The sequence below is a fragment of the Phocoena phocoena genome, chromosome 10, assembly GCF_963924675.1.
Source record: "Phocoena phocoena chromosome 10, mPhoPho1.1, whole genome shotgun sequence".
NCBI lineage: Eukaryota > Metazoa > Chordata > Mammalia > Artiodactyla > Phocoenidae > Phocoena > Phocoena phocoena.
The window spans coordinates 89,173,064-89,187,363 of record NC_089228.1 but is presented as its reverse complement, the minus strand read 5'-3'; the positions used below and the strand labels follow the sequence as shown (position 1 = coordinate 89,187,363).

Below are 14,300 nucleotides of genomic sequence, written 5' to 3'. Positions count from 1 at the left end.
AATTTTGATTGAAGACTTAGATATTACTATGAGTATTTTTATATAGGTTAAATATCAATTTGCAGGAAGGATATAAGAGAAATGAACATGGAGAAGAAGCAACATTTCCTCTTTATCTGCTACTTATAGAGAACTGAGTTTTTCTTGATAGATCCATGAATTTACTACTCTTCTATTAGACTGTGATTTTGTTCACCAGACTCAGGAAAACAAGAGCTGTGAAATATTAAATTGTGTTTCTACTTTGAAGACATTCAGTATATTATAATCTGTGTCAATTTCTGTGTTGTTTTAATCAAGAAATGTTTGCTCCAATGTTTATTACACAATCAAAACTCAAGTTTGATTTATGTTCTGAAATGTAGGATTCAAGGACTCAGGAGATCCTGGGTGCTCATCTCAGCTCCAGCACTAAATCCACAAAGTGTGGAACTTTGGACCTCGACCATTGCGTCTTCTTGAATATCAATTTTCTCATCTGTGAGATAATGATATTATATCATCCTTATGCGTTTTCTATGATGCTGTGAATTTTAAGATTCTGTACAAATTATTTCTTTCATTTGGTGCTTGGCAGAAAAGAAGAAAAGGTTTCATTATGTTTTCTTTATTACTCAAGTTAATGCTCTAGACAAGGATACATCTCTGTTTTAATTTAGAAATGCATTTCAAGAAAATATGAATGATTATATTGAATTAACTTTACATTGGGTTTTCATTTTACTATATGTGCTGCCGAAGCGAGCACTCAATTTTCATTTTAATTGACATTTCAAGGCTATCTAAAACGAAAACATGGACATTTATAGTATTTTAAAATTTCTTAAGGTATTATTCTTATCAGCATTCATATGTTGAAGGATAAGGCTTTAAAACATATGTCTGTGCTGGGTACATTTCTAATGAAAAAATTTTCAGGCCTTATTTCAGGCTTATGAACCTGAGCAAAGTTTACTAAACAAGAAGAACAGGATGTAAGAAAGGAATGTTTAGAACAAGAGCACTCTTTGAGAAATTGCATTAAAACTTTTGATACCTTATTTGGTCACAGAGTGTAGCATCAATATTCCATAGCTGGGGCATGATTTTTGGCTTATAGCTCTGGTCTACCCTAGCATTTTAAAGCCAAATTCAATAAAAGCATGAAATAATATTTTAAATAAATTATTTAAACATCTCTATTTTGAAATTTCCTCTTAATTTTCTGGTGTTCTGCTTACTCCCTAAAATCAGTCTTGGACTGTACTTTCATGACCTGGTCTAGTGTTGATAAAGTCAGCAGAACGCTTTCCTTGGGTTGTTGTATATTGGCTATACTGTTTTTAAATATGTTATACAACTAACTATATAATGGTGACCTTGATGAAGTACATATAAATGCTAATCATGATTATTATTGCTGTTATAGTATTGTTGGTGGTGATATTACCTTTTTTTGTTTTTGACGCTAATATTTTTTAGCCTGTGGGAATGCTTCTACATTGCTAAAGAACCTTACAGTTTTGTACTCAATAAGGATTCTCTCCACACCTTTAGGGATTGTCGCATCCACTGTCATCAACCATCACTTTGGAATACATTTCAAAAATCTACCCCCAGCTCTATTGCCAGCCAGCTGAATTGCACCCAGAGACTTGATGGGCATTAGCAGAGCCTCAGATTGGGTGTGTCCTATTGGAATTTCCTTCTATCCCAGTACTCAGCTTCTGCTGACAGCTAGTGGCACCACTTTTCTTTTATCTTCTTAGACTAGGGATAGGCAGCCTCTGGCCTTCGGGCCAAATCTGACCTGCTGCTTGTTTTATGTATTTATTTATTTAATTTTTTGGCTGCGTTGGGTCTTTGTTTCTGCGCGAGGGCTTTCTCTAGTTGCGGAGAGCGGGGGGCCACTCTTCATTACCGTGTGCGGGCCTCTCACTGTCGCGGCCTCTCTTGTTGCGGAGCACAGGCTCCAGAAGCACAGGCTCAGGAGCTGTGGCCCACGGGCCTAGTTGCTCCGCGGCATGTGGGATCCTCCCAGACCAGGGCTCGAACCCGTGTCCCGTGCATTAGCAGGCAGATTCTCAACTACTGCGCCACCAGGGAAGCCCTTGCTGCTTGTTTTTAAAAAAGTTTTATTGGAACAGAGATGTGCCCATTTGTTTAAGTATTGTGTCTATCTTCTTTTGCTCTAAGGTGGCGGAGTTAAGCAGTTACAACAGAGGGCTGTGATCAGCAAAGCCTGAAGTAATTTACTCTCTGGCTCTTTTTAGAAAATGTCTGTTAATCCCTGCCTCAGACTCAAAACCTTGACATCACCTTTGATTCATCCTTGGGGTTTCTCAAGTATATTCCAGCAGGAGAACTCATCTCCTTTTAACTTTTTTTTTTTTTTTATCCTCCACATGTGTTCAGGTCCTCACATCCTTTTGCCTAGGGTATTAAATGAATTTCCCCAACCACTGGCTTCTTTTCCCCGTGTATTTCATTTTGCACCTTGCCACCAGGGTCCTGTTCTCAAAGTTTGGCTTTACTCTGTGTCCACTCTGCCACCAAAATTTAAAATTTCCCCACTGCCCACTACATTGGAGCCTGTCCAGCCTTTTTTGTAAGGCTCCTTCCCCAGTATGAGCCCTATGTCTCCCTTATATAGAAACTCTTTCTATAATGAAATGCTTTCCCCTAACTTCCTCCCTTTTTGCCTTTGTCCGTGGTGTAACAACTGCCTGGAGCTTTTCCTGCCTCCATTTCACCCTCTCCAACCCCTGTCTCCCCTTAAAATCCTTTCAACTTTTTTCATAAAGCTTTTTACTGTATTTTTCTGTGTGCATATTCTTTGTCCCTCCACGATATGTTGCCTGTACATCTTTCTGTCACGTTAGGGCATTTTACTTGATGCTGTGTTGTTTATGTTCCTTTACATCTCATCTCATCCATTATAAACCAGAAGCTCGTTGAGTGTAAAGTGCCTATCTTCCTCTTACTGTGGTCCCTTAAACACTCACTATCATGTCTTAGACGTGCTTAATAATTAAGTAATTGAATCACATTACTGGAAGCCAGCTTTCTTTTTTTTTTAAATAAATTTATTTTATTTTTATTTATTTTTTGCTGCATTGGGTCGTTGTTGTTGCGCGCGGGCTTTCTCTAGTTGCGGCGAGCAGGGGCTACTCTTCGTTTCGGGTCGGTGCGCGGGCTTCTTACTGCGGTGGCTTCTCTTGTTGAGGAGCACGGGCTCTAGGCATGCAGGCTTCAGTTGTTGTGACTTGCGGGCTCAGTAGTTGTGGCTTGCGGACTCTAGAGTGCATGCTCAGTAGTTGTGGTACACAGGCTTAGCTGTTCCGCAGCATGTGGGATCTTCCTGGACCAGGGCTCGAACCCGTGTCCCCTGCATTGGCAGGGAGATTCTTAACCACTGCGCCACCAGGGAAACCCTGGAAGCCAGCTTTTTAATTTGGATTTAATAATTGGTGACCTCACAGACCCTTGAACATTTGGCAGTGATTCTAGGTGCATAGCTAAAGTTTGTGAAGAAACCAGATGTTATTTCCTTGTACATGTTATTAATGTAAATGGAAAGATTTTTTTGTTTGATAAGGTATTTCACATTTACTACAAGAAAACTATTTGTGTGCAATGGTGTGCTTGGTACTGATAAAAAAAAAAAAAAAGTAAAACCAAGTGGCAGAGCCAGGCAGTAATTCTCTTGGATATATTAAGCAGTCTACCAACGTCAGATTTTCTTGATTCTATTAACAAGCTTTTTCAGGATTCCAAATGGAAAAGTTATACCAGAGTACTTTAAGAAGTTACGGAAGTGAAATGCTTATGGATGCTGTTAAACTAGTATTTTGTCCTCTGCCCGTTCATTCATTTAATCATTCTCTGCACACTTCCCAGGGGTTTTGATGTGGCTGTTGATCACCCATAGCTAGTTCTGTTAACCATCCCCTGCCACCTTTTTTAGGCTTTCAGTTCTGAATTTGTAGCCTGGAAAAAGTTGACAGAAACAAAAAAGGGTGTCAGATATAGAGACTTTTCACTTCATGGTGCTGTAGTCTAAAAGTTAAAAGTCTAGAAACTGGACTGCTGATTCCCTTAGCTTTCTCAGTTGGTTTCAGAAACCTAGACATTGCCTCGGGTGGGGGGCTCAGAAACCCAGTTGGTGTACAAAACACAATACCCGAGCAACCAGTGGAAAAAAGTAAACAAAGCATCACAAGTCCCAAACCCACATACTTGAAAAAGAATTGAAGACTTAAAATTTTAATATAAATGGGTAAAGAATATGAATAGTTTCTAGGAAAAGTTGTTAGCTCTGCTTGGTTTACCACTGTCTTCTAGCACAGAATCAATGTTTGCTGTATGCATGTGTGCCCAGACAAATGATTAACACCCACATAAAATATATCCCAGCTTCCTCCTAAGTAAAGAAATGCCTAATATAAAATAACCAGACGTATACCTTTGAACCAACGTTTCTACTTCTTAGAATTTATGTTAGGGAAATTTAGCATAGATTTCGCATCTAGGTTTTTATAATCCAGAAATACTGTCTCAAATATTCAAAGATTATCTGTCCATCCACATGTATTTGTATGTGTATGTGTGTGCATATGTCTGTATGCATGTGTATTGTGAAAAAATTTGTAATAGTGAAAAATTGGAAATAACCTAAATGCCTATCAGAACACAAGTAGTTAAGCTATAGTATACCCACACTGTAACCTTTATAAAGGATGAGGTTCCACTGCTGGGTATATATCCAGGATATATAAATACTAATTCAAAGAGATATGTGCATCCGAATGTTCTTAGCAGCATTGTTTACAATTGCTAATATAAGGAAGCAACCTGAGTGTCCCTCAGCAGCTGAATGGATAAAGAAGATGTGGTGTATAGACACACACACACACACACACACACACACACACACAATGGAATACTACTCAGCCATAAAAAAGAACAAATTTGTGCCATTTGTAACAATAGGGATGGACATGGAAAGTATTATGCTAAGTGAAATAAGTCAGAGAAAGACAAATACTGTATGATATCACTTACATGTGGAATCTAAAAAATAAAACAAACTAGTGAATTTAACAAAAAATAACAGAAACATAAAACAAACAAGTGGTTATCAGTGGGGAGAAGAAAGGGGTTCGGGCAAGATAGGGGTAAGGGATTAAGAGGTACAAACTACTATGTATAAAGTAAATAAGCTATAAGCTATGGGGATATATTGTATAACATGGGGAATATAGCCAATATTTTATAGTAACTATAAATGGTGTATAACCTTTAAAAATTGTGAATCACTATGTTGTACACCTGTAACTTCAATAATTCTTCAACTAAACTTCAATTAAAAAATAAAATACAAAAAAAAAAAGGGGTGAGGCTGATCTTTAAAGAAACAAAAGGAAAAATACACAAGGTGTGTTAGATGGAAGTTGTAAAACAAAATATTGTTTCATCTTTGTGTATTTATAGTGAACAGAGGTCTAGTTATACATCATACCTGCATATGAGAGGGATTGTCTGGACATAAGCATAAATAATCTATAAGTTGTAGACAGTCTCTGAGGAACAGAAGTGAGGAGATGTGTGAATTCTCAGGATAGAGGGAGTATTATACCTTCTATTTCTTACTTTTCTGTTCAATTTTTTCAATGTATATTTTACTTTTATACTAGACAAAAGACTGGGAAATCGTATAGTATGTTTTAATATTAATATTTAAATAATGAATGATTTAAAATAATTGAATGGCTAATGTCTATCTGGAAAATGTGGTTTTCAAGAACGATTTATATCCTTGAATGTTCTATATAAGTAAAATTTTTTGTTTTATAATGAGGCTGTAATGAAAGACATTATCAGATTGGACTGCCATTGTGTTGTTTATGGTGTGTTAAATAGACACATAGTTCAGAAGTCTTATTATAATGCATTTTTTTGAAGCAGTTGTAAGAAAATCCTGTTTGATGCTAGATGGTCATGTTATGTTTTAGGGAACTTACGTGCACTAACATCAGTTTCCAAGGGTACGCTTGTGAGGAAAAGAATTAACACTGTTTTCTCTTCAATCTTTTAGAAAAGCTCAAGAGGAGAACAAGAAAATAGTGCTTGCTGGATGTGTTCCTCAAGCCCAGCCTCGTCAGGACTACCTTAAAGGGCTGAGCATCATAGGGGTAAGCTTGCACCTGATAGGAAAAAAGACAGTCGTACATTGTTAAAGCTTGTCATGGCTCCACATTTTATTTTCTATGTCTAGGTTATTTTCAAGCTAGGTTACACTTCTGGCTGTCCTTAACATACTTTTCCTATTGCCGTGGAAACTTTGTCATGTCTGTGTAACATCTGAACCTACTGCGAAAACATGTTGTAGGTTCTCTCATTTAAAAAGAAAAAATTACACAATAAAAAGCCATAGTATGGAATTTAAGGTCGTTAATTATAACCTGGTCTTTGTCTGTGTGTCCAGCACTATCTCTTGCCATACCATACTATATAGGTGTCTTTTTTGGAATGTCCCACTTCCATCTTACTCATCCCCCAAGACGTGGCTTCACCATTACCCCTTCTCTCAGCCTGACCTGCCTGCTCTGCGCAGGCCTCGATAATCCCGGCTCTGGGTTCCTTTCACTTACTATGCACTTACCTTTCATTTGATCTCTCAGCATTTCACAGAGTTGTATTTTTGGGGTTAACTTATGTGGTTTTTTGAATACAGCCCACCTCTCTTTTTGAATTATTAGCTCCACACTGACAGCTTTTCAGTCTTTTTTTAAACGCCCACCACGTTTCTCCAGCCTTTGCCAAGGTGCCTGAAATACAGTAGGCATCCTTTCAGTCAGTGTTTGGTGACTGACTGAATGAAAGAAGCTTCCTTTTGTACTTCTGTTGTTGGTGTGCTTCTTTCCCTGTTGGGCAGTAAGTTCTGTGAAGTCAGGGGATGACTACTTCCTATAATATCTTTCTTATTCTTTGTGGACATCACTGTTCACAAATGCCCAGAGGGAGTTAGCATTCAGACAGTACTTGTTGACCAAATGGTGGTGTTTCATCCTTCCCACCATTCTGTTATAGCTGTACTCACTGTGGTTAGTAATGATCTTCTTTTAAAGAGGCTCTGTTAATTTAAAAATATATATAAAAATATTGTATGCTCATAGAAAAAATTGTATGAAAAATTGGCATCTGGATTGAGACTTATTGGAGTTTTTTCCTTATTTGATGTACTATTGATAGGTTCTTTTTTTTATATAATTATAATTACCTCTGGAAGGTTTGCTGTATTGTTTTTTTTGTTTTAGAAGATGTTGGGGGTAGGAGTTTATTAATTAATTAATTAATTAGTTTTTGCTGTGTTAGGTCTTCGTTTCTGTGCGAGGGCTTTCTCTAGTTGTGGCAAGCGGGGGCCACTCTTCATCGCGGTGCGCAGGCCTCTCACTATGGCGGCCTGTCTTGTCGCGGAGCACGGGCTCCAGATGCACAGGCTCAGTAGTTGTGGCTCACGGGCCTAGTTGCTCCACGGCATGTGGGATCCTCCCAGACCAGGGCTGGAACCCGTGTCCCCTGCATTAGCAGGGAGACTCTCAACCACTGCGCCACCAGGGAAGCCCAATTGATAGGTTCTTATACTGTATTCTCAGTGTAGTGAACTTGTTTTCTGCTGTGAAATCCTTGCCCCACTGGCAAATTTAATAATCTTTGAACAAACATTCTCATGTTAAACAAACAGAACCTGAATGTTTGGGAACTTTAGTTTGTTTTCACCACTTGTCTGTTTACATTTCGATTTCTCTTGGTTTAAGGAATGAACTGAATATGGACTCCTGAGTTATCTTTTCATGTCAGACTAACTTTCTCCATAAACATAATCCTGCTGTGTTAGGGAAATAGAAAACTAGTTAGAATTCTGTTTTAGAGATAAAGCGTGGTAAAAGCTTAGAATTCATCTTTGAATTCATCTCAAGGAATTAAATTCCCAGAATAGTAGAATTTCTGTAGTATGGCAAAAGTCTCTTCTCTGTGTACATTATGGTAACATTTCCCTGAACTCCACTGTGTATTGTGAAGAGCTTAGTGTATGTGAGTATATTGGGGAGATTCTCAAGATGGTGGGAGAGAGGATGCCCAGCGCTGGTGATACGGAACACTATTTTCAGGGATGATGTAAACTTGTGCGTATGGCAAATAAACATTTTTTTCCCCATTTAATCTAGCATGCTTTCTGTTTTGTCTCTTTGTCTCCTTTTATTACCCTTAAAATTCTTTATATTTATTTAGCTTCTTTATAATTGGAGAAACAATACATGTTTGAAAAAGTGAATAGAAAGAAAATTCATGATCCTCTCACCCTAACACAATAATTATCCCCTTCAGACTTTTAACCTCTGCATATTTTACTTAATTGTAATCTCAAAACTATTTTGTGTCCTTATTTTTCCATGAGATTTTATTCCATGAGCTCTTTAACCATTTTAAGTCCTGTGTTAATTTTCTGCTGAAGGGTATACCATAAGTTACTTAACTGTTCTTAATTGTTGGATATAAGTAGCTTTCTAATTTTTAGGAAATGTACATCATACAATAATGCTCATAAAGGGATTTTTAAATTTAAGATCAGTATATTGTGAAAAGTTTCCAAAAGTAGAATTGCACTAACAATAACAACATTTCGGGGTTGTAGTTTAATTATATCTTCAGCATTTGGTATTATTACTAAAGTATAAGACTGTTCTTTGTCAACATCATTTTATAGAGCATTTTTATCTGTGGCAGCTATATGACATCTATCATAACTGACACTTTATATATAAAAATTATGTACAGGAGAACTGAAAATTTTGAAGAAAATTTGGAGAAGGAAACCAATATTATTTATAATTGGCATTTCGAGAGATCTATTTCTGAATATAATTGTTGAACTGCTACAAAATCAGAAACCTTCTGAAACATAGTGAGTTACAGTCAAGTAAAGAAATGAATTAGAGGCTTCCCTGGTGGCGCAGTGGTTAAGAATCTACCTGCCAATGCAGGGGACATGGGTTCGAGCCCTGGTCTGGGAAGATCCCACATGCCACAGAGCAACTAAGCCTGTGAGCCACAACTACTGAGCCTGCACTCTAGAGCCTGCAAGCGACAACTACTGAACCCGTGTGCTACAACTACTGAAGCCCGCGTGCCTAGAGCCTGTGCTCTGCAACAAGAGAAGCCACCACAGTGAGAAACCCACGCATCGCAATGAAGAGTAGCCCCTGCTGCAACTAGAGAAAACCCTTGTGCAGCAATGAACATCCAACACAGCCCAAAATAAATAAATTTATTTTTAAAAAAAGAAATATATTGGTTTACACAAAGAAAAAACAATTCTGAAGTGTAAAGAAAAATATGAAGGTGTTTAAATTCACTGACTCGGGAACCTGTTTTTAGGAGGATGTTTAGAATCGTATTGCACAGTTGATTTACAGGCTGTGTGAAAACTGTTATTCCTTCACAGAATTTTCCTCACAGAGTTTCAGTGATGGGAGAGCGTTAATAGAAGTCGAAGGAAGACCAGCTGTAACTGTATTATGTGCTTTCACCTCCTGCTAGGATTTGTCTGTGTTGTGCCACATACAGGGAGGATGGTCTGCTCTGTTGACCAAGTGATCGAAATAAAAGGCTGCCTTTAGATGGTGAGCAAGGTACTTATTGTACACTTGAGTTAAAAAGACAAGTCTGGGGCTTCCCTGGTGGCGCAGTGGTTGGAAGTCCGCCTGCCGATGCAGGGGGCGCGGGTTCGTGCCCCGGTCCGGGAGGATCCTGCGTGCCGCGGGGCGGCTGGGCCCGTGGGCCATGGCCGCTGAGCCTGCGCGTCCGGAGCCTGTGCTCCGCGACCGGAGAGGCCGCGGCAGTGAGAGGCCCGCGTACCGCAAGAAAAAAAAAAAAGGACAAGTCTGTCCCATGTTTGCAGGTGCTCCTGGAGTAAGCATTTAAGAAGATGTTTAATAAGGAAGAATGATATTTGTTACCATCATAACGTTAATTTTCACCCATATCAACTTTTAGAAATGGGACAGTTAATTCCTTTCCATAATCAGAGAGAGCAGTGTGGTGAGGGCACTTAGTAATTGGTGATTTGACTCCTGGGCTTTATATTATCATCTGTCATAATGTCTCCTGAATCTAGTTGTGATTAATATTATCTGTGTGGTGGGACGGAGAAAGAAAAGAACAGATATCAACCAGAAGTAATACCTATCAACCTCTGGGTCCAGAAGAACTGGCTTTGGTGGCAGTAATCTGTAGGCTTCTCCCATCCGGGTTTTTTTTATAGTGGGAGAGGAGAAAGAACAGATTTGAAAACGTATATGTGTTGGATAGAAAGACCTTTTTTTAACCAAAACTTTTTCCCTAGCATGATTAAATGAAGTTTATATCTAGAATATAAATTTATAAAAACATAAATTTATAGGTAATCAGTGCAGAATCAAGATCTTTTTCATATTTACGGGATCTTGAAACATTTTACCTTACAGGGAAAATTTTCATTTCTCTCTTTTTTTCAAATAAAATTTATTCATTCATTTATTTAGTTTTGGCTGCGTTGGGTCTTCATTACTGTGTGCAGGCTTTCTCTAGTTGCGGCTTGCGGGCTCTAGAGCGCAGGCTCAGTAGTTGTGGTGCACGGGTTTAGGTGCTCCATGGCATGTGGGATCTTCCCGGACCAGGGCTCAAATGCATGTCCCCTACATTGGCAGGTGGATTCTTAACCACTGCACCACCAGGGAAGTCCCTTCATTTCTCTTTTGACAAATACTTATGGTTAACTATTCACCTTGGAATTAGTTTTCATGCAATGTCACTTTTTTTTTTTTAAATCACTGCTCTTATTTGTTTACATTGGTTACTCTGTGTCTAGAGTTCCAAGATGTTGTGACTATACCTATTGAATGCTACTTTTCTTCTCTTTAGTTTGTTTTTTGGCAGGAAAGTTTCTTTTAGCGTAGTCAACCAGAAAGGATGTTCTGTTTTAAAGTCTGGTAGCAAAGAAGAATAATAGACTTCAGAGCTCAGAAAGCCAGGCTTTAAATCCCAGGGCTGCCACATTATTGTTTTTTCTATTCAGCTAGTACTTACTGAGTGCCTACTAAGTGCTAGCTACCGTTCCAGGTGCTAGGAATGCAGCGGTATATAAAATCATCAAAGATTCCTGTCCCCATAGAGCTTGCATTCTAGTTCTTGGGGAGAGAAATCTGATTTGAGCCTAGAACATCTTCAACCTTCTGGAGAGTGTGGTGGGATGGGTCCCTAGATGATGGGGAGATTGATTAGTTGGGAATTTCTCTGTAAGGTTCAGATGGAAATACACTTTGTGTCCATCAGCTGGGAGTTGTGTTAGGAATAGATGTCTGAAATAGTGTTTATTTGCTTGAGTTCTGCTTAAGGTAGTGTTATTTCTCAGTTCTTTTTTTTTTTTGGCAGTATGTGGGCCTCTAACTGTTGTGGCCTCTCCCATTGCGGAGCACAGGCTCCGGACGCGCAGGCTCAGCGGCCATGGCTCACGGGCCCAGCCGCTCTGCGGCATGTGGGATCTTCCCGGACCGGGGCACGAACCCGTGTCCCCTGCATCGGCAGGCGAACTCTCAACCACTGCGCCACCACGGAAGCCCTCTCAGTTCTTATAGTAGTCATTATTGATAGGCATGACATTTATTAGGAAGGTTGGTTTTTATTCTGTTACAGGAAAGCATGTTTACAGAATTGTACATTTTGTGTAGGTTTTCTGAGCTAATAAAGACTGCATCTGAAATTGGTCTTGGCATTGATTCATTAGGCTTGTCTTTGTATAATATCTCTAGAAATCCTAAATAAACTGTGAATTAATAAACAGGTTGTAACATTTAAAAACATTTTTAAAACATGCAATTCAAAGCAGAATACAGTTAGATGCTGAAAATTTGTATATGACAGAACTTCCTGATGTGCCATCTGTGAGCCCTGCAGGCAGATGCATATTTTCTTTGGACAGCTGAACAAAAATGTGGTTTAACACAGGTGTCCACTTATCTCAGAGACTCTTACCAGGTTGATTTGCAGTGGTTTAAACATCTTTTCAGGCAGGCTGCTCTAATCCTGAAAAGTCAGACAGCATGATGGCTCTTTCATACGTGAGTGTTAATTTTGAAAATTATGTGTATAAATAAAGCAACATTTGAAAGAGGATACATTTTAGAACATTTCTATCATATTACTGTATTCCAGAAGGTAAATAAATTCATGAAATGGAATGATGTCATGGTAATGGTGGCATCGATATTGAGGGCAAAATTTTAGAAACTGTCCTTCTCCTATTTATCTCTACTTCATGTCTTCTGATATTTCTTCTTGTCATATTCCATTTTGTTACCTTTAATTATCAAAATGGCAGTATTGTAACAGAATGACATGTAGATTTAAAAGCCCATTCATTTTTTTACCTTCCTAGATCTGTTGCTTTTACTTTTTCCTGGCTTCCTCTAATTTTATCTATATGTGTATACATTTTTCACCTACTGAATTATAAAAAGGTAGTCTAGCATACTAGGAAGAGCATGGATTTAGGAGCTAGGTTACACAGGTTCATATCCCTGCTCCACCACTTATTAGCTGTGTGACCTTGTACAAGTTACTTAACCTCTCTGTGCCTCAGTTTCTTCATCATAGAATGGAGATAATAATAGAACCTAACTCCAAGTTTTGTAAGGGTTAAAGTATTTAATACACATAATGTGCTTAGCATGGTCCCTGGCACATAGTTAGTGGTCTGTATTAGCATTTTTAAAAAAATTTAATTATCTTACTAGTAGAGTTAACACTGAGCACAGCTATGTGCCTGGAATGAAACTATTTGCTAGAGATACAGAGCTGAATAAAACTTGTCTGTCCTTAAAGACAGTAAAATCTGAGGAGAGCTGCAAATAATCATGATAAATATGCATAGGGATAAAGTCTGGTGGGCACACAGAGGTTGAAACCATTCTTGACCAGGGTTTCAAAGGATGAGTAGTGGTTTGATGAATGGAGAAAGGAGAGAGGGCTTTTGAGCAGAAGCAGTAACGTATCTAAGGAAAAGTATGTGTGCTTAAGGGTGCCTGGAAGGGAGAAGGAATAGCAAGAAGTGCACCCTGATTTGAGTGTAATTTGGAGGCGCTCATTTTAAGAGGTGTAGCTTGGAGTAGTGCAGATGAGTAATAAATAGGGTGGAAAGGAAGAGTTTGCATTCAGTGAAATGCTTAAGTCAGAATCAGCATGACAGGGTGAAAGACTGAGGGAAGGAAGGGGTAAGATAGTGTGAAAAGGTAAGTGTCAGAAGCAGTATAATCTAGTGGTTATTTCCATATGCCCTTTATTCATTATATGTTAATTATTATGTTATTGATACTAATTTTTTTGTTATCTTAAGTATGATTTATTGAAATATAATTAACATGTAATGAAATCACCTGTGATGAATTTCATACAGAACATTTCCGTTGCACCTGAAATTTCCCTTGTCTCCTTCTGTGGTCAGCTCCCCCAACTCCCACCCCCAGCAAACAGTAAACACAGTCCTCAGAAACCACTGTTCTGATTTCTGTCCCTATAGTTTTGCCTTTTTCAGAATGTCAAATAAAGGGAATTATAGGCATACCTCAGAAATATTTTGGGTTTGGTTCCAGACCACTGCAATAAAGCAAACATCACAGTAAAGCAAGTCACATGATCTTTTTGCTTTTCAAGTGTATATAAAAGTTGTGTTTACACCATACTGTAGTCTCTTAAGTGTGCAATAGCATTATGCCTAAAAAATATATTCATACCTTAATTTAATTTTATTTTTTTAAAAAAAGTATTTACTTGGCTGTGCTGGGTCTTAGTTGCAGCAGGTGGGATCTTCACTGGGGCATGCGGGGTCTTTAGTTGCGGCACGCGGGATCTTTAGATGGGGGTGTGCGGGATCTAGTTCCCTGACCAGGGATCGAACCCTGGCTCCCTGCATTGGGAGCATGGAGTCTTAACCACTGGACCACCGGGGAAGTCCCCATACCTTCATTTTAAATAATGCTTTATTATTAAAAAATGCTAAGCATCATCTGTGCCTTCAGTGAGTCACAGTCCTTTTGGGGGTGGAGGCTCTTACCTTAGTGTTGATGGCTGCTGACCGATGAGGGTGGTGGTTACTGAAGGGGGGTGGCTGTGGCCATTTCTTAAAATAAGAGAACACTGAAGTTTGCTGCATCGACTGACTCTTCCTTTCATGAACAGTTTCTCTGCAGCCTGCAGTACTATTTGATAGCATTTTACCCACA

At 38.7% G+C, this 14,300-nt stretch overlaps 1 protein-coding gene across 1 annotated transcript in view; it reads left to right on the top strand.

Annotated features, from left to right (window-relative positions):
- Positions 1–14,300, top strand: part of CDKAL1 (CDK5 regulatory subunit associated protein 1 like 1) — a 640,361-nt gene that overhangs the window by 158,250 nt on the left and 467,811 nt on the right. Inside the window, exon 6 of the mRNA XM_065885642.1 lies at positions 6,077–6,173. Coding sequence (XP_065741714.1) covers positions 6,077–6,173 — 97 coding nt within the window. The remainder of the gene's footprint in view (positions 1–6,076; positions 6,174–14,300) is intronic.